This window comes from Penicillium manginii, assembly GCF_028828005.1.
Source record: "Penicillium manginii strain IBT 31320 chromosome Unknown utg000008l:1.0-3226943.0:1.0-3228205.0, whole genome shotgun sequence".
In the NCBI taxonomy this organism is placed as follows: Eukaryota; Fungi; Ascomycota; class Eurotiomycetes; order Eurotiales; family Aspergillaceae; genus Penicillium; species Penicillium manginii.
Genome location: NW_026643109.1, coordinates 369,033 through 390,378, shown reverse-complemented (window position 1 = coordinate 390,378; position 21,346 = coordinate 369,033). Strand labels below are relative to the sequence as shown.

Here is a 21,346-nt window from a genome sequence, read left to right as displayed (position 1 = left end):
CTTTATTCTCACCTCCTTTCCACCATATCCAAATAGCTTTACACCAGAACCATGTCTCAATGGTCCCAAAAATAGAAAGCACCGCCAGCAAAAACAGCTTCATATTCCTCCCGATTCCAAGAGACTCCAGACTGACAGACGGAGTGCTAAACGGATCTTCGTGCTCTGATTCGGTTTTCTTGGCCTTTAATCTCGGGTTTGAGGGGCCATTTCCGGGAACTTTCGTATTAAGAAGTGAGCCCCGCGTTGAGAATGCGGAGACAGATATCGATGTGAACCTGGGTACTTCGAGTATACCGCGCAGGGGGGCGAGTCGGAGGAGTGGGGGGGGTTGGATTTCGGGACAGAGCCCGTGTGAACCAGGGGGTGATTTTGAGCGGCAAATGAGATTTTTTTGAGAAGGAAGACATTTCTGTAGATGCACGGTATTGAATCTGTAGTCTTTAGCATTTTCGAAAGTCGAAGACTGGCAATCGGGCGCCTATTTATTGTCAGATGATGACTGGGGGGTCTTAGCTCGGACCCGCCGCTCGGATTTTCTGAGACCAAAACATGGGGTCGTACTGAGGTTTTTGGCCCCCAAAGAACGCAGACATATACCGGATATTGTTTGGGAACATTTGGTAATCTCCGGGAAAATACGGGGTGAATGCAAATAAACATGTAGTGTTGATACTTCTAAAGATACAACGCTGTTGTTTTCACTAGGCATAGTTCGATGAGCAAGATGGATTATCTGACGAATATCACGACCTTAAGAGGAGCTTTGCACAAGTTGCTTTTAAAGAATAATAGTATCTTATAGAGTTCACATACCTAGGTACTAGCGCAACACCTGGGCAGTGGCTCTACACTTTCACATCAGGATCTATTTTGTGTACCAAAACGCATAATATAACATGAGACAACTATTTATTTTCTCAATTTTATTTGGTAGAACCTTTACATTATTTCAATGATATAAACACAACTCCTCACATGCACCTGACGCCCCCGGGGCCCCTTCCCTAAACACCTAGTTCATCGTCGCATAAACCTCCAAAGCATCATACAATTTCCCAAAAAGACCATCGTGCCAACCCCTCACCTCCTGCCATTCATCTTCCGCAAGACACGCATTATACATGTGCAGCCACCCACCAACGATAAGATCCGCATAAGTAACCCTCGACCCAAGGATAAAAGGCCCACCAGCATCCTTGAGGAAAAGCTTTGCCAGCTCACCAAGAGCAGCCCGGAACCCATCCTTCGTCTTCACTCTTGCCTCGCCATTCAATGCAAAGAAATCCCAGCTCGGCACCCCGACACGACGCGCCATCTCCGCCTTACTGATCTCCGCCGTGGCCGGATCAAACGGGAAACATGCCACAGAAAGCTGGGCGAATGCACTAAACAACGCGTCGACGTGGACGTTGAAGCGGGCGTATTCGGGGAATCCGCTCTGGGGAATATCGGATAGTGGGATGGGAATTGTATCGTTTTTGAAAGTGTAGTCGAGGGTTTGTGTTGGGAAGAGATCGCCAGCACCGGAGTCTGGATATGTCTTTTGCAGATAGGTTGCGATGTCATAAGAGTCGCCGACGAATGAGCCTGTGCTCGGATCCTCGATTATTGGCAGCGTGTAGAAGTCGGAGCCGTCGGCGAATTTCCGACAGGCTGGTACTTGGAGCTTTTGGCGGACATTGGATACTTCGGGGAGAGGGACCCAGGTGGTTGTGTAGGGGACGCCCTTGAAATTCAGGGCCAGACGGGTTTTCCAGGGATTAGGGGAGCAGGCATTTTTCTCTGCCGGGGGTCGCATGGCGATATCGTAAAAGACGATGGAATTAGATGCCATTGCGCTGGTGGCGGAATTGGGATAATGAGATAGGTCAAAAATTGTGTTTTATAGAAGGGGAATTGTGTGATGGGGGAGGATGTTGAGCTGTAGATTATTTATAATTATCTAAATTGAATCTTCAGTGTTCACAGCCCTGGAGGGTTCCAGGGTCTGGTAAGTTCATGACGCGGGGCAAGCTCGCAGTGAATCATGTTGACTCATGGTGAGTGGTGACTGGTGCATCTCCCGCCTTTCTCCACTTCCATTTGCGGATGGTCTTTCGGTTCGCTTTTATGAATAGATTCCAATGCCCAGGTGGAGAAATAAAATCTACACAATTGGAGATTATCACCTGCAGTATCTACTCCTAGTGATGTTATGTTGAACAAAACAGCCTGAACTTGAACCTGAACCTCCTGGGCACTGGCATCGACAGATCCCGAGGTTTCTCATCTTTTGTTACCTGGGTATATATTATAGCGCCGAGTATGAGCAATGGTTAATTAACTTCAAGTTCGAGATTGTTCCCTAGTATATCTAGGTAATACTACTAGCCCTGGAGTAGGAGTGAATGCTCTCAGATATGGCACTGAGGTGTAATGGCAACGAACAAGCATACTACTAATAGTCCGTGCTAGTGGTGAATAGGAGACCCGGAGAAGGCACGCGGGGCACCAAAAACATTGAAGATTGATCGCTCCCCGCCTTTCCTCTACAAAATCCCCAACACAATTCAATGTCTCCCTCAGTCACGGCTCTCTCTGCGCCTGGAAAGGTCCTCCTGACCGGAGGCTATCTTGTCCTCGACCGTAACTACACCGGTACCGTTTTCGCCCTCGATGCGCGCATCCATGTTGTTGTTCAACAATTAAGGAGAGGTCACCGCCGTGGAACCTCCGGGTCAACAACCGATCCCAAACCCACTGGCCTTGTTCCCGATACCCAGTCAACCACCTCCGGAGTGGTCGAGGATCAGGATGCAGAGGACACTGTTGTTGTGCGCTCTCCACAATTCGTCGATGCCGTCTGGGAATATGGTGTGCAACGATGCGAAAATGGTGGGGGTGTCAAGGTCGTCCAGAAAGGCACAGGGTAAGATGCAATTTGTTTTTCTCCTGCTTTGCATCCCATCAACCCCAATACAGCTAACACTTTACTGTCTAGTAGCCCCCGGAATCCCTTCGTCGAGACCTCTCTGAGCTACGCCTTGACCTACATCAGCTACGTTGCTGATTCTAAGGACTTTGGTTCCCTATCGGTCACTATCCTGGCCGATAACGACTACTACTCAGAAACAGCGACCTCCAAGGGTCCGGCAGCCAGGGGCCAAAATGCGCGCTTTTCCAACTTCGGAGTTCCTCTTCAGGATGCCCACAAGACAGGTCTCGGCTCATCCGCCGCATTGGTCACTGCCCTGGTCTCATCCCTGGTGATTCACCGGACCATGCAAGCCAGCGACCTGGGAGCTGGCCGCGACAAGCTTCACAATTTGGCTCAAGCTGCCCACTGTGCGGCGCAGGGTAAGGTCGGCTCCGGATTCGATGTGGCTTCCGCTGTCTACGGATCATGTCTTTACAAGCGATTCTCCCCCGCTATCTTAGAGTCCGTTGGAGAAGTAGGATCTGCTGGATTCGAGGAGAGATTGTTCGCCGTGGTCGAGGATGCGGACCCCGAGCACCCCTGGGACACTGAGTGCGTGGATTTCGGCATGCAGCTCCCGCGCGGCATGCAGATGGTTCTGTGCGACGTGGAGTGCGGCTCCCAAACCCCATCGATGGTCAAGAAGGTCTTGGAATGGCGCAAGAACAACCGCAACGAAGCCGATGTGCTCTGGGCTAGCCTTCAAAACAACAATGAGCGACTGCGACAAGAACTCAAGCGTCTGGCACAGCACCCGGACGCCGTTACCGATAGCGACTTTGCGGAAATTCACAACTTCCTTGAACGCTCGCGCCATCACATTCGCACCATGACCCGCCGAACAGACGTCCCGATCGAGCCCAGTGTGCAGACCGAATTGCTGGACCGAGTGACCGCCATTGATGGTGTCATTGGTGGTGTGGTGCCTGGCGCGGGAGGATACGATGCTATCGCGCTCCTGATTCGTGATGACCCTACGGTAATCTCGCGACTGAATGAGCTGTTTGAGAACTACCAAAGTGCCGTGGAAGATGACTTTGGAGGAAAGATCGGTAATGTCAGGCTTCTGGGCGTGCGACACGGATCGGAGGGAGTGAAGAACGAGGTCCTCGAGCAGTACGCCGGCTGGGTATAGGACAGCAAGGGGAATATTGATATTTTTACCGGCCGCAAGTTAACAAGGCAAACGAGCCTGGATCGCATGATCGGCGCCAGTACGAACATCGTTCCTCCCTTGGCCGCCGCCGACTTGTTATACTTTGGGCCAGGCCGTCCACAGCGTTTAACCCCGGCCCATCTGAGAAAGAAAGAAGCATGCCGAGTTTACACCGATCGTCCGGTATGATCCGGTTGTGTTTAATTCGGTTTTTATATCTTACATCGTCCATCGTCCATCGTCCATGCGTTCCCATCCGTACTTTTGCATGCATTATCCATCCATATACCTCGACTCCCGACTCTTTGTGTGCCCCCCTGCATATGCGGCACGAGGCCATGCAATGATGGAGGCGACTCTTCCACGGGGGCAACTAATTGTAAACTCCTCACCGTGTGCGACTCGATTTGTTTGTCGGGGTTTCGTTCTGGCCTGGATGGAGTGGCACTGGGGGTGGAGTGCTAAATCGGGGTCTTCATTTCGGGCTGCCCTTGTGATCGATGAGAAGTAGACGCTACTTATGTTACAGATTTTATGATTATTTTCTGGTAACGTTGAAGAGGGTGGTGGTACGTTTGTAGTTCTATATGAGTCTAGTAGTACTTTGAGCTGATGAGAGAGCATGAGAAGAAGTGTATGAGCAAGATAAACAACTCGAAGTTTCATGCAATGCAATGCAATCCGGACAACATAGTCATCTGCATCTGCATCTACATGTCTCCGAAGTCATGTCAATATGTCAATATGCCCAGGTGTGGTTCAAGTTCAAGTTCTTGGCTGGGCTGAGAGTACCCCATTTCCCCGGATCTTCCTTATCGTCCTCCGTTCATGCCCTCCTATTCTGGATCCTCTAATTACAAAGGTAGTATTTCCCTTATTATTCACACTGGTCGTATTAGTCCATTATATTATTGTGGAGATTAATGGGTGACAGAAGTGTTCTGGGCCCATTCCACCTGTGTGGTTTTACCTGTTGTCTTTGTCTGCCGATCTTCCTTCTCTGCCCTGTTCTCCTCTCCTCTCCTCTCCTCACCAACTCCTTTCCTTTCCCTCTTTTTCAGTCCTTTGATGAAAGCTATACACAATTCGTCCCTTGTACAGTAATTGCAACTTGCTATTTTCTCGTGTTCCCTCGCTAAAAGAGGCCAGGAAAGACTATTACACGCCTCCCGCTTAGTCCTTTAGTTGACTCCTCTCTTTCTCTCTTCGCCTCTCCACCTTCTCCTCTTCCTCTCCTACTTTCACTTTCACTTCCACTTCCACGTCCACCTTTCACTCCCCCCACCCCCGTTGACAAGTGCTATACCCTTCCTTTCCCTTCTCGGGAAAGTTAATTGTTGTCTGCCATCGGGGCCATTCAATCATGTCCTCCAACGATCACACGGAGTCCGGGGTGCCCGGGGCCACGACTTCTCCGCAGCACGTTGAACCCCAATCCACCGCGACCGCGATCGATACATCAACCGTTCCCACAAGTGACCCTGTCACCGGGACTGAGACCGAGACCGAAGCCACTTCTTCTGTTGTTCCAGCCAAAGACGCCCAGTCAGGTGCTGCCGTGGCCGAGAACCACCCCGCCAGCGGTGGCGACTCCCTCGTCGCCCCCATGACAGCAACGACTAGTACCACTCCTACCACTCCCGCAAACGACAACCCACTCGTCGCGCAGCCTCAACCCACCGATATACCGACAATGGATACCCAAGAGACCAAGCCTGATGTTGAACATTCGTCAGAACAGTCAGAGGATGTTTCAGGGAAGGAGATGGAGGATAATGGTCCCTCCCTCGACATTACCCTGCTATTGACGACGGGTTCGCGACACCCTTTCACAATCGATGGAAAGTATCTCAAGAAGCGTTCGATAACCGTGGAGAACAACGATCCCTTTGCCATCAGCGTCTATACACTGAAGGAATTGATCTGGCGAGAGTGGCGATCAGGTGAGTGACAATAAATCGCGCAGGGGGCTCGTTCGCCTGCGCAACCTCTCCTGTGGATTGGAAGAGATGATTCTGACTGTAACTAGACTGGGAAACTCGTCCTTCTTCACCAAGCTCGATTCGCTTGATCTCTTTCGGTAAATTGTTGGATGACAAGTCACCTCTATCTGGTATGTTGTTTTGCTCTACTTCCCTCACGCCAACCCGCACCCCGACTTACCAATCTCACCAGACTCGAAATTCAACCACGATGCCCCCAATGTCGTACATATGACCGTGAAGCCACAAGAAGTCGTCGACGAGGAAGATGCGAAGGGAGCCAAGGCACAGTACAGTCGCGAGCGTGAAGCCAGCGAGCGCAGCCCTGGTTGCCGTTGTGTCATCTTATAAATAGGTGTATACACGCTATACATCCAAGTTTAAGCGATGTGACTCTCCACCCTCGCAGCCCTTGCGTTGGGTGTGCTGATCGCTTCTCCAGCAACACCAACCGAACCCATCTCCCCCTCCTTCTCTCCGCATTTGGGTCCTCTAATCCAATCCCACCACCATCTGGCATCGTGGCCATTTCGACCAAGGCTACCTAAATGCAGGAACATTTTGCCCCAGCGTGACAGCAACTACGGCTTCTGCCATTGAATATACGCTCTGGAAGCGGCGTTTTTGGACATTTTATTTCTTCTTCTCCTTCCTTGGCCCATCGATATCACGAGCGTTTCCTTCCCAATAGCACCCGCCTGCTTCCCTCCTCCTCCCCTCGATTCTGGCTTTCTGGACTCGATTTGAACACGGCTTCCTCTCCTTTCTGTCAGTCTCGAGCTGTGCCTTGTACATGGGATATGATTTAGCACCGCTTTCCCCAGCCGTCTCCTGTTCAAATCATGTTGGACTCACCTGTCGCCTGCATTCTTGTCTCTGTTATTTCCCTCGTGCCTGCTCCTCTTCTCTCCCTCTCCCAGTTCATTATCCTCCTCATCTTGTCCACAGTCCCGCCCTGATCCTTATATCTATATACCCATTCGATCCCTTCGTCTTCCTTCTTTTCCCCTTTGTCTTACTCTCTGTATGGCTTGTCCTGGAACCAGTGTATCTACGAAACATTACCCTCCTTGTGATTCTAATTCTTCAAAATTAGCCTTTTCGTAGCATGACTTGCCGTATTCTCCCCGACCCTGCCTCTACCCGATATAGCCAAGCCTACATAGGTAGTAATGGCTAGAACAGACACTACTGGCAGATCACGGGAATCCACAAGCTGGAACCGTGGCTCATCCCAATTCGAATCTGGTTTGCTGTGGCTGGATTAGGTATACGCTCTGATGTTTCAGTTCAATATTACTAGTTGTGCTCGACTGCTTGTCTGCGCAGATCCAGACTGGCGAGTGGAGATTGATAAGCAAATGTATTGCGTCACAGACTTTGATTGTATACCATGCAATTAATAGGGTACATAAGTGCTGTTTTCTTGATACGGGATTTGGAGAGCGTTTCTAACCCGAACTTAGATAAATGGTACCTTCAAGACAACCAAGCAATCCTATGGTAGTGAGCATTCCAGATATGACAAATTGTACACAAACCAAGAGGCTAAGTGCAAGCTTTCAATAGATATGCTAAGAGCACCTACATACAACAGCATCGACTGTATCCCACTGGCTGCAATTCTAAAGACCAGCCTGCGTACCATGTGGACTACGAAGCAACGGGATCCGAATGGATGAGCCGGAAGAATAGATTGGATTGAATCGACTACAATCATAGGCCCTATTTCAAAAAAAGATGACCCACAATGCAACCGCTCCGATAATCTATCTCTCTATCATAGACATCAAAGACATGGGAGGATCGGAAAGGAGACTAATATAACATGTCGACCTAGAACAGCGATGCTGGCGCGGGGAAGAGGGAGGGGAAGGGGGCTGGGAAGATGAGAAACAGGCGTGAGAACAATTCATGAGAGAAGCATTTAAAAGTCCATTTTGAGGCGCTTCTCCATCTCGTCGTGGAAGGTGGGTGGTTCGCGGAACTCGTCGCCTAGATGAAGAGAGAGAGGTCAGCATGTCTAAGGACGGAGGGGTTCTCGTGGGGTTCACGGAAGCGCAAGTGTACTGAAACTGAAACTAGAGCGCTGGTGTAATACATACCCTGGAAAATATCCTCCCAGCCAATCTCCGCATCACGACCGCCAAGCACAAGGATATCCTCGTGGACGTTGCCGCCCTTCATACCGCCCAGCACGGCGGGGCGGAAGGTGCTATCACGGACGATCTTGAGCTCCATGCCGCGGCGAACGGGCTCCGCGATACCGTATGCTCGTCGGAGACCCTCCATCTTCAGTTGCTCTTGGGTAGCGCGCCAGGCGAGTAGGCGGGCTTCGAGTGGGTGTGACGAAGCTGGGATGTCAGCTACCGAGGGGTTGTTGGTTGAGGAGGCGGATGGGATGGCGGGGAGGGTGATCTTGTTGCGGAGGGTATCAGGGAGACCCGGGGCCGAAGGGGCGCCCTTTGAGGGACGGGCGACGCTGTGTTGTTGGCGGGTGTTGGTGTTGGAGGTGGAGGCGGCGAAGCCGGATGGGGGAGCAATGCGGAGAGACTGGTTATAGGGGTGTTTGGTTAGTTATCTGCTCTGCGAATGGATATAGGCTATGCCGGGTTTGGATGAGGTAGCTAGCGGCTAGCCGTTTGGATAGATGAAAGAGTCTTGAAGATGCTGGGGTAGATCGGAGGGTGGTCGAGGAGCATGAGGCCCAAGGATCGGAGCTTGATAACGTACCATTATGGCGGTTGTGAATGAAAATCAGATACTAATTGCCAACTCAAGATCGATTAAGAGTTCAAGACGAGCCGTGCAAATGAAGAAGAAGATTCAAAGATGATATGAAGCGGGTTGACGATGATGCGGAGGTCGAACGGTATCAGGCAGACCAGGGCAGCGCGTCCAGCTCCTCCGGTCGGCGGGAGCAACCACTACCGTCGCCACGTGACCTCAAACTCGTCCGCGATTTTGGGAAGTGCAGCCAGGCAGTCCGTTTCGCCGCAACAAGAACGAACAACCACAATGCCTCAATTAATCTCGCCATTGGCCCTTCGGGCTCTGCGGACACTAGTGCAGCGTCCGGCTTTCTCATGCACCCCGCTGCGCACACTCACAACCGCTACCACCACTCCTATCCAAAGTCTCACCCACCGCGCAACCCCAATCACCGGCCGCTTCAACTTCCAGCCCATCTTCCGCACCCAAACGGCTCAGCTCCTCGCCCGCCGCCAATTCTCCAGCTCCCCTATTGTCCGCGCAACCTACAACCAAGTCCGCCGAGGCTGCCGCCAGGGCCAACGCGCGCGCCGCGGACGATCCCCAGCCTTGAAGAACCACCCGTCGCTGAAGGGTGTTTGTCTGAAGACTGGTGTGACCAAGCCCAAGAAGCCCAACTCCGGTGAGCGTAAGATTGCTCGTGTTCGTCTGAGTTCCGGCAAGGTCGTTACAACTATTATCCCCGGTGAGGGCCACAACATCCAGCAGCACAGTGTGGTGCATGTTCGTGGCGGTCGTGCCCAGGATTGTCCTGGTGTGAAGTACCACTTGGTTCGTGGTGCTGGTGATCTGGTATGTCTCAATTGAAATCTCCGCATGTCTTATACTGTAAGTAGCATCTGCTAACATGTTCTTTCTAGGGTGGTGTCGGAAGTCGCATGTCTTCCCGGTCGAAGTACGGCACGAAGAAGCCCAAGGGCAACTAAGCGGGCTTGCACTTACGTACCATAAATCTTGCTGATTCAATGGCATAGAAGGATGCTCGCTTGGGACTTACCGTTCAAATAGCACCTCGGTGCTTCAATGCTCCCTGCCACATATTTTCTGTTTCCTACCTCTCTGTATCTATCTGTTCACTAAGGCGATATTTTCATTTCAAAACCGCATGTACTATTATGAAGTGACTTGGCTATCCTGTTTTATCATCGAACCTGGCATATTTTTCTCTATTTTTCTTTTCTTGTATTGAGACTCATAACCAAATGCAATAGCCCGACTGCTCAGGCAATGTGATATAGAACAAAACTTCCTGGTCCGTAGGGAAACCCTCTTGTACTCCGGTGACCCCATGCAATAGACATACCAAGGAACAGACTTGAAAACGCTTTCCGAGAATCCAGATAATAAGACATGGAGGGCATCGAAATAAAATGGAACATGTGGACGGGGGAACGAGAACAGGTAGATCGTAATAGTCAAAATTTGAGAAGAAAAGGACCACCCCACAAATGGGAAAATGGAAATTTGAAGATGGCCGCGAGACATCTTTCGCCATATGAAAATTTGGACGATGTGCTGGAAGTCTTCACGACCTGGGGGTGTTGACTACTTTTCTCAGCTTCCCACCGCTCACTGAGCGATACTTATGAGCGTTGCGGCAACGATCGACCAGGCGCATCAGGAAAGTGACACAGGGGTTCAGCCGTACGAATAACCAGATTCGCAAGGTTTGGCTGAGTAGAATAGAGGAAACGCTAACAAAGAGCAGGAAGATGGCCAGCTGTCCAAGTGCCGCAAGTCAATCTTTCTTATCCCAGCCGTCTGGCTTTTGAAGGTGGTTCACCTTGAACCATTTGTTTGTGCCTGGATGTTGTTAGTTTGGAAATTCATTAGACCAAGGAGGTGCCGGAAATAAGCTTACAGGAGTAATCTCTCCAGTCGAAGTTATCCTTCGGCTTGCAAGAGCAGGCAAGGTCCAGCCTCGTTTGCTCGTCATTGGGACAATGCGTGAACGGGACGTGGTAGTATGCAATGTCATGGAAGAACTGGATTTGGTCCTTGTGCAGCATGGTCGCAGCAGCAATTGAGTGAACTGGTGCATCGCCCCATCGTTCATAGAAGAAGCCACCATCCTGATCAAGAGATTCAAAATAGTCAATGTATTGCTTCGACCGCAACCATTCTAAGCTGCCAATTTCGAAATTTGACCACTAAAAAGGAAGCAGGTTAGTTGAAAGAACTCTCAATAATAATACAGCTGGGACCAGGCCAGAACATACGAAATGACACTTGTTGTAGGACTCGCCACCGTCATCGCTGATGAATTCCATCGCATTATCTTCAGCAATGTGCTCTGGATGGTTCGTCATGAACTTCTTGACGCTACTCCAGAGACTGGGAATAGTCGCCTCATACTCGTACAGACTGATGACGAAGCTGTACTTCTTGTTATTCTCCTTCATAAAACGGAAAGGATCGGCGCGGATGTCGCAAAACAGTTCGATGCTGGGCTCGACACGCCAGTAGTATTCGTAGTTCATCATCAACGGGTGGCGGAAAAAGAACCCCGATTCATAACGGCACATGTGACGATAGCTCTCGGAGCCACCGTAGATGATCTTCTTCCGTTCCATTTCGGCGCGAGCGTCGGCGGCCTTCTCCTCATCGATCCAATCGGGGTACGACCAGTGTTCCTTGGGGATCAAACCGTAGTGAGTCTTGCCGGAGACGAGCGCGGTGGTCAGCTTTTTGAAATCTTCGTCGAACTCTTTGTCGTTCAAAAACACCCAATCGTAGTTGTATTCACGGTTGAATCGGTCCTCCACGGTTCGGATCGACTTGACCATGTCCCAGAGATCAGAGTTACGAGCAAGAGTCACAAAGGTGGCATTCACTCGTTCGGTGCTGTTCGCGCCGGGGTACTCCATTTTGTTGGCCTTGAATTCATTATAGGATTGAGTAGGTCGAGAGAAGGAAGCGCCATTTGGAAGTCGCAGATTGGTTCGAGAGACGAGGTAGAAGAAGGTCATGCCCTGGTGAGAGGAGTGTCAGTTAGCTCCTGTTGCGTTTTGCTGAACAGGCGCTGGCCAGCCATCTAGCCACGAAAGGCTTGTGGCGCAGATATTCAAAGAATGAGGGTTATGGGAAGTTGGAGACATACCACCAGGGCTAATACCAGATATCTGGTATATCGCACGTTGACAGCCATGGTGACGGGGAGAAGCGATCAGAGGCACGGAAGCCTAGACAGTTCCTAAGTGTTGTGAGGAGTGCGATCAGGCCAAGAAAGGTAGGGCCAGTCCACAAGGCGAAACCAGCATCCGCGATTGGATGAGAACGAGCGTGGGATAAAGGGGAAGGGTGGAAAGGGAGAGAGGGAGTAAAAAAGGTGAAACCGAAATGAAATCGGAATGCGATTAGGGGAAGGCGGAGCGGAGCAGAAGAAAGTAGATGGGATTGGGATGGCGTGGAAGTGGAAATGGAAGTGGCCGCGCAATTCGATGGCGACCAGCGTCAGCCGCCTAGGTTTCACTGGATCCAAGTAATCCAAGACAATTCGGGGTCCAAATGCTACGGAGATGGGGGCCTCAGGGGATCCAAGCGGTAGGCGAGATTTAAAGCCAAGGCTTGACAAGAATATTTGATTTGCCTTCCAAGGTGTACTATTCTTAGTGATCTCCTATCGACAAGGCCGTAGGGTGTACCTAGGTATGTATGTACTCCGTACGGCATCCGGCGGAGTACTGGGCTCTATTGGCCTAGGATGATATCAACTTGTCTTTGGGGCGAGTAGGTTTAGGTGTAGTAGGGCTCCGCTTTACTTGGGGGCGAGCACTGGCGAGTGAGGCACTAAACTTGTGGTGGTACGTAGGGTAGTGTTGTTATAGCAAAGAACAAGTCGGGTTTTAGTTTACCTGGATCTAGGAATTTTATATTATCGGGTGATTATCATAGAATACTGAAACTATTATAATCCTGATCATAATTTTAATTTGTACTCCGTAGTATATACCATCCGTTCTATCTCTACTCTCTACTCTAAGTATTCTTGGCACGTGCCTGAGGCCTCCCGAGCGAACTTCTGTTCTCTGCTTCCTCCCACCTCCCCCCACCATATCGATCCGACTCCAATCTCCACCATCGTCCAAAGAGACATGTCTTTCTTTGGTTTCGATTCCAACCTGCCGAGGGACCGTCAACCTGGTCCCTCCGCTACTCGGGGGCTTCTTCGAGAACCCCGATCCCTTTCGCGGAGGTTGCCCGTGCTAGAGCCCTCGAGGATGACGACGCGTGAGCTGCCATTGTTCATCATCGTGGAAGAGTTGAGATAAGCTAACCTCAATTCTAGCATCGATTTCGAGGATACCTACGATGGTCTGGGCGACCAACTCGATGATGACCAGGATGCCTTCAACGACGACACTTTCGGCGGCGGCGGCGGCGCTGGTCCCAGCACTGGAGCTGTCGGCAAGGACTTCGATTTCTTCGGCAAGACTGCGACGGTCGCCGATGCAATCGGCGAAGAGCAAATTCGCTACACCTTGCAGAACCCTCAAGCTGTACTAGTCGCCGGTCAACATGTTCAGCCCGATGCGCAGCCTGAGCCGGCATTCACCAAGCGTAGCGGTTACGAGAAATATTCCGACCCCGGATTCATTCCCGACCTGCAGGCGAAGTCGAGCGTTTGGGGAGTCTCCCAAAAGAAGCCCGAGCCCATCCCCTTGCCAGGCATGTCGGCCGCTCGCAAAATGATGAGTCTGGATGAGGTGGAGGCACAGATGCAGATGCGCAACCTTGGCTATCAGCCATCGCCAGTGCCGCAAGCTATGCACCCACACTTGGCTGATCCATCTGCCTACATGCGCCACCCGCAGAACATCCCGCTCCCCGATGGTTTCCCAACGATCCCTCCCGAGGTCTTGCGAGCACAACTTGAAAGAGGTGGTCTTCCCCCGGGAATGCCTCACCCTCCTCCCGGGATGCCAGATATGCATGGTCCCCCTCCCGGTATCCCGGGTATGCCGCCGCATCATATGCAAGGTAACCCTCCTCAGAACATACCCCCGCAGGGTATACCCCCTCAGGGTATGCGCCAACCCGGCCCGCCCCCCAACCAACGGGCGCCGCAGCAACAGCAACAGCAACAGGTTCCCCCGCCGACTTCAAGAGGTCCCAATGGTGGACTTCCCGTTATCACCGATCCCCAGCAGCTTGTCCATCTTACTGAGGAGCAGCGCAACGCTTATCTCGTCGAGGACGCTAAGCGGGCGAAGCGAAACCACAAGATCTTCTTGCTGTCGCGGGGCAATGGCTTGATGACCCCCCAGGACAAGAACTTTATCACTCGCATCCAGCTGCAACAGCTTGTCGCGGCGGCTGGTAATGTAGCGGATGCTGACCCAGAGGCTGTTCTGGCCGAGGACTTCTACTATCAGGTTTACAGCCAGATTCGCGGAGCCCCTCGCCAACACCCCCACCAGCCTCTGGGGCACTTTGCTCAGACATATCTACTTCAGACTGGAAATCGGATCGGTGGCCATGGAAACCGCCGAGCCTTCCACAGCGCGGACAACCACATGCAGCGAATGCAACAGCAGGTTCAGCGTGCCGTTGAGGCGGCCAAGGCCAAGCCGAAGAACAAGCAGCTGATCATTGAAGGAAGCCTGGGCAAGATCTCCTTCAGTAACGCCAAAGCGCCAAAGCCAATGCTCAATATCAAGCGACCTGACAGCTCAGAGGGACCTCGGCCCAAGAAGTTGCATTCCGACCTCAGCCTGAGTGACCGCAAGTCGATCCTGACCAACATTGAGGGTGTCTACAGCGGTCTCATGTCCATGGAGGATATGGAGCGTACCATGCCGCCACCACCCGAGGAGGGCGATGCAGAGGCGATTCAGGAACACATGGAATGGCGTCAAAAGGCCCGTTCTCTCAACCAAAAGCTCTGGCAATCCCTGAAAGTTATGGAGCCCATTGTCCCCAACTCCACCACCCCGCATCCGTTCATTGCGTTCTTGTCCTACCCTAAGGGTAAGAAGGCTATTCCCCGTATTTTCCGCCACATCGACCAGGAGCAGCGCGTGACCATTCTCACCATGATCGTCGTCCACCTGGATAGTTTGGATGTGGTTCACTTAGCGCAACCCGTCCCCGGCGAGGCTCAGCTCTCCCTGGCCATGCGTGAGGCAATTGACCTGTTCTCGTTGGCTGTGATGCCTAGCCTGCTCGGATACGTCAACGAGGCCCCCTTCAACATTATCATCGGCCTTTTGGGCCTGGTCATTGCCCAGACTCATGTACAAACTGTTGCTCGCACCAGGGTCGGATTGGGCATTTTGACCATGCTGCTCAGTCGTGCCGAGATCGTCAAGGAGGCCGGCCAGGCCTCCGAGGTGGATTGGCAACAGTGGGTAGCCAAGTTCAACGTTCTGTTTGACACTTTGGAGCCCGCATTGGCCGATATCTTCACCAGCCCTATCAACTCAGGCGACGACATGTATGTGTGGCAGTTCCTTGCCGCTGTTGGTATTGGAGCCAGTCCTGAACAACAGCAACGCCTCGTGATTGCTGTCAAGTGAGTTCCCCTCATAATCTAGAAGGAAGTGAAACCCGTATACTAACCAGCCTGTCACTAGGGACCGTGTCATGGAGACCGTTGCCTATAGCAAGACCCTGCCCGCCGACATGGCCAGCTCGCGTCTTGGAAACGTCAACCTCTTCATGCGTGCCATTGGCCTTGACGTGGAGCTTCTGGGTTAAAGCTAGCTAATAAATTGGGGCCTCGCCAGCCCTCTGATCACTACTGGCATTGGTCCGAATCATACACGATGGGACCGAACTGGTCAATCCTCCAACGCCCCTACCACCATAGACATATACTTGAATGCACTGCATCCAGCCTGACAGCTCCCGGGCAGAAATGCCAGGGCGCATCTAGGCGTCTCTCCGTCCTCGAACAATGTATAATGAGGACATGGGAGGATTTTTGCATCGGAGTGACCCCTCCTGGCTCTCGCCACATCAAATTGGGAGGGGCACATCGATACCTCGCCGGGGAGGCATATCTGTTTTCTATTTTATCTTCTCTTCTACTTGTCTTGCTCATACCAATTTCATCTTCCAATTGATCTGTTCTATTCCATTTCCATTTCTGTATTGTACGGATAATTGGGGATCTAATTTAAGCGTGGGCCTATGTGGCTCCAGACTTCCCGATGTCCCCACCGGAGAAAAGAAATCGGGGAATGACAGTTGTCCTCTTGTGTTGGTGTCCCAATTGGTTGCAATGGTTGCAATGGCTGGGATGATTCGACAGAGGGATTGGTTCTTTCCAGCGATCGTTGCCCCGTGTGATAACCGCAAGCGCTCATCAACTTTTTCCGGGTGAGAGGTTCACCGCCGATCGGCGGGCAGATGCATCTGCATTTGGCATTTAAGGGATATCCGGGCTGCATGGGGCCACTGACCACGCCATTGCGGAATAATGCTAATTGATTAGGTTGATTCAAACGATGAGGATGGAGAGAATAGTGCAGCTAGGTACTAGATACATAGGGTGAAGCGTGTCAGATAAAGTGAGAGAGATGGCAATCAGGCACATAATAAAATTAAGGGTCCTGAAGGTTGGCCGCGTAATGGGGGGAATAACCAAAGAAATGACGAGGTGCCCCTCTTATTTCTCCCCCCACCAAACAACCACCCGCCTTTGGCTCTGCATTTCCCCTTAAAAGCTGCCCCTCCCCATCTTGCTTGGCCCACGTTTTTTGTTCTCCATTTCAAATCCTCATCTCACATCATGTCTGCTGGTTCAGTTCTTGTCGCTGGGTAAGTCTAACTCTTTGTTGTATGTATAGTGTATACACTATGTATACACCCGCATACACATGGTACACAATTGCTGACCCCCCCCGCAGTGGTACGGGCTACATTGGCTCGTTCACCGTCCTTGCCCTCCTTGAGGCTGGTTACAAGGTCGTCGTCGCTGACAACCTCTACAACTCCTCTCCTGAGGCCCTGAACCGTGTTGAGGCTATCTGCGGCAAGAAGGCCGAGTTCGTCCAGCTTGATGTCACCGACGAGAAGGCCTTCGACCCCGTCTTCGAGGCTCACCCCGACATTGACAGCGTGATCCACTTTGCTGCCCTCAAGGTAAGCCTCAATTGAATGGCAATGGCAATGCAATTGCCATTGCATCCATTCGGTCCCTCCCTATACATCCTACACTTACTAACATACCCTCTAGGCTGTCGGCGAGTCTGGCGAGAAGCCCCTGGACTACTACCAGGTCAACGTCTACGGCACCATCAACCTGCTCCGCGCCATGGTCCGCCACAACGTCACCAACATTGTCTTCTCCAGCTCTGCTACCGTCTACGGTGACGCCACCCGTTTCCCCAACATGATCCCCATCCCCGAGGAGTGCCCCCTGGGCCCTACCAACCCCTACGGTAACACCAAGTTCGCCGTTGAGACCGCCATCACCGACGTGATCAACGCCCAGCGCAACAACGCCATCAAGGCCGGTAACGAGGCCGAGGCCAAGAAGTGGAACGGTGCTCTGCTCCGTTACTTCAACCCCGCCGGTGCCCACCCCAGCGGTATCATGGGCGAGGACCCCCAGGGTGTCCCCTACAACCTGCTCCCCCTGCTCGCCCAGGTTGCCACTGGCAAGCGCGAGAAGCTGATGGTTTTCGGTGACGGTACGTTCTCCTACCTAAAAAAAGAAGCTATATGCGCAATAAGAAGGAAAGCATGAACTGACATTCACCCAGACTACGCCTCCCACGACGGCACCGCCATCCGTGACTACATCCACATCCTCGACCTGGCAGACGGTCACCTGAAGGCCCTGAACTACCTCCGTGCCAACAACCCCGGTGTCCGCGCCTGGAACCTGGGTACCGGCAAGGGCAGCACCGTCTACGAGATGATCCGCGCCTTCTCTGCCGCTGTCGGCCGTGACCTCCCTTACGAGGTCGCCCCCCGCCGTGCCGGTGATGTCCTGAACCTCACTGCCAACGCCAACCGTGCTACCACCGAGCTCGGCTGGACCCCCAAGTTCACCCTCGAGCAGGCCTGCGAGGACCTCTGGCTCTGGACCAAGAACAACCCCCAGGGTTACCGCCAGCAGCCCCCTGCGGAGCTCCTCGCTGCGCTGAAGAAGTAAATAATGTTTAGTTTGCTGGGTGCTAGGAAGGATTGAAAAGCAAGTGCTTCTTGACTTGAATGATGTGTGGATATAGAATTGGTAGAATACACGAAACGAATCTCCTTTTTCACTATATTACTCGACCTACTTAGGTACTGGCGTAAGATCGTACTCGGATGCATATCAATCAGATGCCAGTGTATAGCTTGAATGATATTTGCTTCACGTCTCGTGAATAAATGCAATGTCTATAGAAAAGCAAAAGCGACCTAGTTCAGCAGGACCAGGTATAACCCACCGAACAATGCAATTGAACCAAAAACTCAAAAGACCACTGCACCCCGGGGCATACAACAATCATTTATTCTTCCGACTCCGTCTCGAGCCAGCACTCTGCGCCTTCTGCGAAGCAGTCTCCTTCCGCACCTTCTTCTCCTCCTCATCCTTAACCTCCTTCTTCTTCGCAGCCCTCCTCAACGCCCCCTCCTTCTCCGCTTCGGCAATCTGCTTCTCACTAAACTCCCACAACCTCCTCCCAACATCCTCATCCTGCACATCCTTCCTCGCACAATCCACCTCCCGACACTCCTTGATAAACCACCCCCCCAGTTCCACGCGCATATTTCTCCTCCATCGCCGCGTACAGAATACTCTGCGCCCCTTGATCCGGCGACTTGAGAACCAGCCACCAAAACGGCCACGTGAGTAGATACAACAGCAGTCCCCACAGCGATCCGCCCGTCAGCCAGCGCCTGGTCCCGGGCGTTCTCGTAAGGCCCGGGTCAACGATCAACACGCGCGTGCAGGGGGGTAGACTATCCGGTCGTTCGTGGGCGTTCAAATGGCGCTGGAAGGAGTGGGCAAAAGTCATCAGGGCGAATTTGCTGACGGCGTAAATACCCTTCGGCCGAACAGACAATCTAGCCATAGGACCCTGATCCAAAGAGTCCTTCTTGCTCTTATTCTTCTTTTCCTTTTCCTTTCTCTCCTCCTCATGATCCCGCTTAACAGTCTCCAAATCAAACTTCGCCCCGATATAACTCGAGCAAGTCGGGAGAATAACCCTAACATCCCGATGCGCCGGCTGAACCCGCAGCGCCGGACTGAGAATACTCAGCAGATGAAAGTTAGCCAGGTAATTGACCTGCCACTCGTCGTCGATACCGTCCAGCGTCTGTCCGCGCGCGCTAGCCGGCACGGCGAGACCGGCGCAGAGGATGACGGCGTCCAGACGGCGCGGCGGGACATTGTCGATCCATTTGGTCGCGAACTCGCGCACGGAGTGGAGGGAGGCGAGGTCTACTTGTTCGGCGTAGATGAGGTTGTTTTTCGTTTGGCGGCGGAGGTCGTCGATGTATTCGACTAGGAAGAGGTCGGAGGGGGATTGTTGGGTTAGAATTATTACTTGGGCTTGGCGGGCGGCGAGTTCGCGGACTACGCTTGCTCCTATTCCTGATGTACCTCCCTGGAGAGTGTTAGCGTGTTGGTGGTTCCTGGGGGGAAGGGGTCTTGCTTACTGTTACCATCACCACTTTTGAGGCTAGGAGGCGCTCGGAGGTGTTGGGAGCTCCGCCGAAGTAGTATTTTGCTGCGGCGAGGAGGAGGAGCCATGGTGCGAATTTGAGGGCGGTCCAGGCATAGGGAATTGCCGAGATGCCCTCCGAGATGCCATGGGCAATAATTGGGATGGGCATCGCGAGTGAATTGGGGGATTGGGGAGATGTGGACAGCTTGAGTAAACTTGAAGGTTGAAGGTGAGGAAGTACGTAAGTCTTCTTATCTTATCAGTTGCCACTCTACCCTACGGTACTCTGCCCGGAGCCTCACCTGGACTACCCTCTTCAACCTTCAACCTTTAAACACTCGATGGCAGCCCAAGAAGATGGAGAAGACGGAGAGGACTATTTTCTCCCCCTCGAAGATCAGAGTATCTTTGGCGCGGGAATCCGTCGCAAACGAGTCCAATTCGTACGCTCCTCCGAACATGAATTGAATACAACTACAACACGACCACCCTCCTCTACACCCTCAGGTCCAAGCATCGCAAACGCATACCTCTCGATCGTCCTCAAGAACCAAGACACAGAAAGTGCCAGTTCATCATCACAAAGTACACCCGCCAAACAAGAACAAGAACAAGAACCATCTCCCCGCGAAGCACACTCCGCACCTCCACCCTCCCACACACCCTCCTCCCACCCTCCGCAAAACGACCACTGCGAAATCTGCAACCTCCCCCCTCTCAACCAACCCTACAGAAAGTCCAGAATCAACAGACAAACCCCACGAAGCCTCCCTCGCCCACCAAGTCTGCCTAACCCACTCCCACCCACCCTCCCACCTCGACCGCACCCGCGTCGGCCTAAAATATCTCTCTACCTACGGCTGGGACCCCGACAGCCGGCGCGGCCTCGGCGCACCAGGCCGAGAAGGAATCCGCGAACCGCTAAAAAGCCGGGTGAAAAATGACACGGCCGGTCTGGGCGCGGGGTTAGATGCGGACGGAGATCGAATTCGAGACCCGCCTGCACCGCCTAAGAAGGTGCCGGTGCAGAAACTGAATGCGAAGCAGGTGAGGAAGAAGCAGGTTGAGGAGCGGAAGAGGGGGAGAAGTTGAGGAATTTGTTTTTTATGAGTGATGATGTGCTCAAGTATCTTGGTGAGGAGGTCTGAATTATACCATATCATGGTGGTAGGATGGATGGTGGTTACTGCGTTGGTTATTTTCTTGAGCGAGGTTTGGATGGCTTTTGCGAATTGTTGATACCCCTTTTCTGGAATTTAAAGTTGTTTTTTTTTTTAGATATTGTGATCCTTTCTAGGATACTCTGGGTCCTTAGCTAGGCTGCTAGCCACCTGGAGGAATAGGACCTGCCGGTCCTGGAGCAGATCTATAAGCATATTGCCCAGGTGTGACGTTAAAGAATCATGATCTCCCACCAGAGCAATATCTCTTCCATCTTCAATACCATGCGTGGTGCTTTCTTTGGGAAAGGGGTTGTACCCCAGATAGTAAGTGTAGGTTTGGAAAGGAACTATGTTTTTCAAAGAATTGAGTAAGGAATTATCACCCCAAGGGCATTGTATTAACTCTAAATAAGTGCACATCGTTGAGATGTTAGGTATCAAAGGCATTATTCATGACATCATTATTTATTCAAGTGGCTGGTCGCCATCTGGAAATCTCGCTTCCTGTCTCGGGTCGTTTGTTTCTTAGAACCAAGTCCGTCAGACTGCTGTTCGCGCGAAGTATTCATTTTGTACCATATGCTGATACAAGGAGGATACCCGGCGAGATGGGCCGGCCGCGTAGGATTCTCACTCCTAAGAGAGCAATCGCTGGTGGAAGACTAAAGTTGTCCGATAGCGCGAGGGAGAATCGTCCATAA

General features: G+C 52.1%; 10 protein-coding genes across 10 annotated transcripts; 6 read left to right on the top strand and 4 right to left on the bottom strand.

Annotated features, from left to right (window-relative positions):
* Positions 1 to 1,015: 1,015 nt before the first annotated feature.
* On the bottom strand, positions 1,016 to 1,837 carry N7533_010789 (uncharacterized protein; the record flags this gene model as incomplete). Its single annotated transcript, XM_057107439.1, has 1 exon — positions 1,016 to 1,837. The coding sequence occupies one exon, from the start codon at positions 1,835 to 1,837 to the stop codon at positions 1,016 to 1,018; it is 822 nt and encodes a 273-aa protein (XP_056954817.1).
* A 718-nt stretch (positions 1,838 to 2,555) lies between these two features.
* Positions 2,556 to 4,094, top strand: erg8 (phosphomevalonate kinase; the record flags this gene model as incomplete). The annotated part of the gene is made up of 2 exons (XM_057107438.1): positions 2,556 to 2,911; positions 2,987 to 4,094. 2 exons carry the CDS (start codon positions 2,556 to 2,558, stop codon positions 4,092 to 4,094), a joined length of 1,464 nt encoding a protein of 487 aa, XP_056954816.1.
* A 1,384-nt stretch (positions 4,095 to 5,478) lies between these two features.
* N7533_010787 (uncharacterized protein) lies at positions 5,479 to 6,448 on the top strand (the record flags this gene model as incomplete). Its single annotated transcript, XM_057107437.1, has 3 exons — positions 5,479 to 6,058; positions 6,145 to 6,228; positions 6,291 to 6,448. 3 exons carry the CDS (start codon positions 5,479 to 5,481, stop codon positions 6,446 to 6,448), a joined length of 822 nt encoding a protein of 273 aa, XP_056954815.1.
* Positions 6,449 to 8,024: 1,576 nt separating this feature from the next.
* Positions 8,025 to 8,833, bottom strand: N7533_010786 (proteasome maturation protein; the record flags this gene model as incomplete). The annotated part of the gene is made up of 3 exons (XM_057107436.1): positions 8,025 to 8,092; positions 8,203 to 8,650; positions 8,831 to 8,833. The coding sequence occupies 3 exons, from the start codon at positions 8,831 to 8,833 to the stop codon at positions 8,025 to 8,027; spliced, it is 519 nt and encodes a 172-aa protein (XP_056954814.1).
* Positions 8,834 to 9,115: 282 nt separating this feature from the next.
* Positions 9,116 to 9,795, top strand: N7533_010785 (mitochondrial 37S ribosomal protein uS12m; the record flags this gene model as incomplete). The annotated part of the gene is made up of 2 exons (XM_057107435.1): positions 9,116 to 9,661; positions 9,730 to 9,795. The coding sequence occupies 2 exons, from the start codon at positions 9,116 to 9,118 to the stop codon at positions 9,793 to 9,795; spliced, it is 612 nt and encodes a 203-aa protein (XP_056954813.1).
* An 812-nt stretch (positions 9,796 to 10,607) lies between these two features.
* Positions 10,608 to 12,017, bottom strand: N7533_010784 (glycosyltransferase family 15 protein; the record flags this gene model as incomplete). Its single annotated transcript, XM_057107434.1, has 4 exons — positions 10,608 to 10,672; positions 10,731 to 11,019; positions 11,089 to 11,841; positions 11,970 to 12,017. 4 exons carry the CDS (start codon positions 12,015 to 12,017, stop codon positions 10,608 to 10,610), a joined length of 1,155 nt encoding a protein of 384 aa, XP_056954812.1.
* A 946-nt stretch (positions 12,018 to 12,963) lies between these two features.
* On the top strand, positions 12,964 to 15,568 carry N7533_010783 (deadenylation-dependent mRNA-decapping factor PAT1; the record flags this gene model as incomplete). The annotated part of the gene is made up of 3 exons (XM_057107433.1): positions 12,964 to 13,130; positions 13,158 to 15,383; positions 15,445 to 15,568. 3 exons carry the CDS (start codon positions 12,964 to 12,966, stop codon positions 15,566 to 15,568), a joined length of 2,517 nt encoding a protein of 838 aa, XP_056954811.1.
* A 1,036-nt stretch (positions 15,569 to 16,604) lies between these two features.
* Positions 16,605 to 17,975, top strand: N7533_010782 (NAD-dependent epimerase/dehydratase family protein; the record flags this gene model as incomplete). The annotated part of the gene is made up of 4 exons (XM_057107432.1): positions 16,605 to 16,633; positions 16,723 to 16,957; positions 17,052 to 17,508; positions 17,581 to 17,975. The coding sequence occupies 4 exons, from the start codon at positions 16,605 to 16,607 to the stop codon at positions 17,973 to 17,975; spliced, it is 1,116 nt and encodes a 371-aa protein (XP_056954810.1).
* A 339-nt stretch (positions 17,976 to 18,314) lies between these two features.
* On the bottom strand, positions 18,315 to 19,651 carry N7533_010781 (putative oxidoreductase; the record flags this gene model as incomplete). The annotated part of the gene is given in 3 exon segments (XM_057107431.1): positions 18,315 to 18,545; positions 18,556 to 19,422; positions 19,475 to 19,651. The coding sequence occupies 3 exon segments, from the start codon at positions 19,649 to 19,651 to the stop codon at positions 18,315 to 18,317; spliced, it is 1,275 nt and encodes a 424-aa protein (XP_056954809.1).
* A 172-nt stretch (positions 19,652 to 19,823) lies between these two features.
* N7533_010780 (putative G-patch domain protein) lies at positions 19,824 to 20,574 on the top strand (the record flags this gene model as incomplete). The annotated part of the gene is given in 2 exon segments (XM_057107430.1): positions 19,824 to 20,052; positions 20,069 to 20,574. The coding sequence occupies 2 exon segments, from the start codon at positions 19,824 to 19,826 to the stop codon at positions 20,572 to 20,574; spliced, it is 735 nt and encodes a 244-aa protein (XP_056954808.1).
* Positions 20,575 to 21,346: the final 772 nt, after the last annotated feature.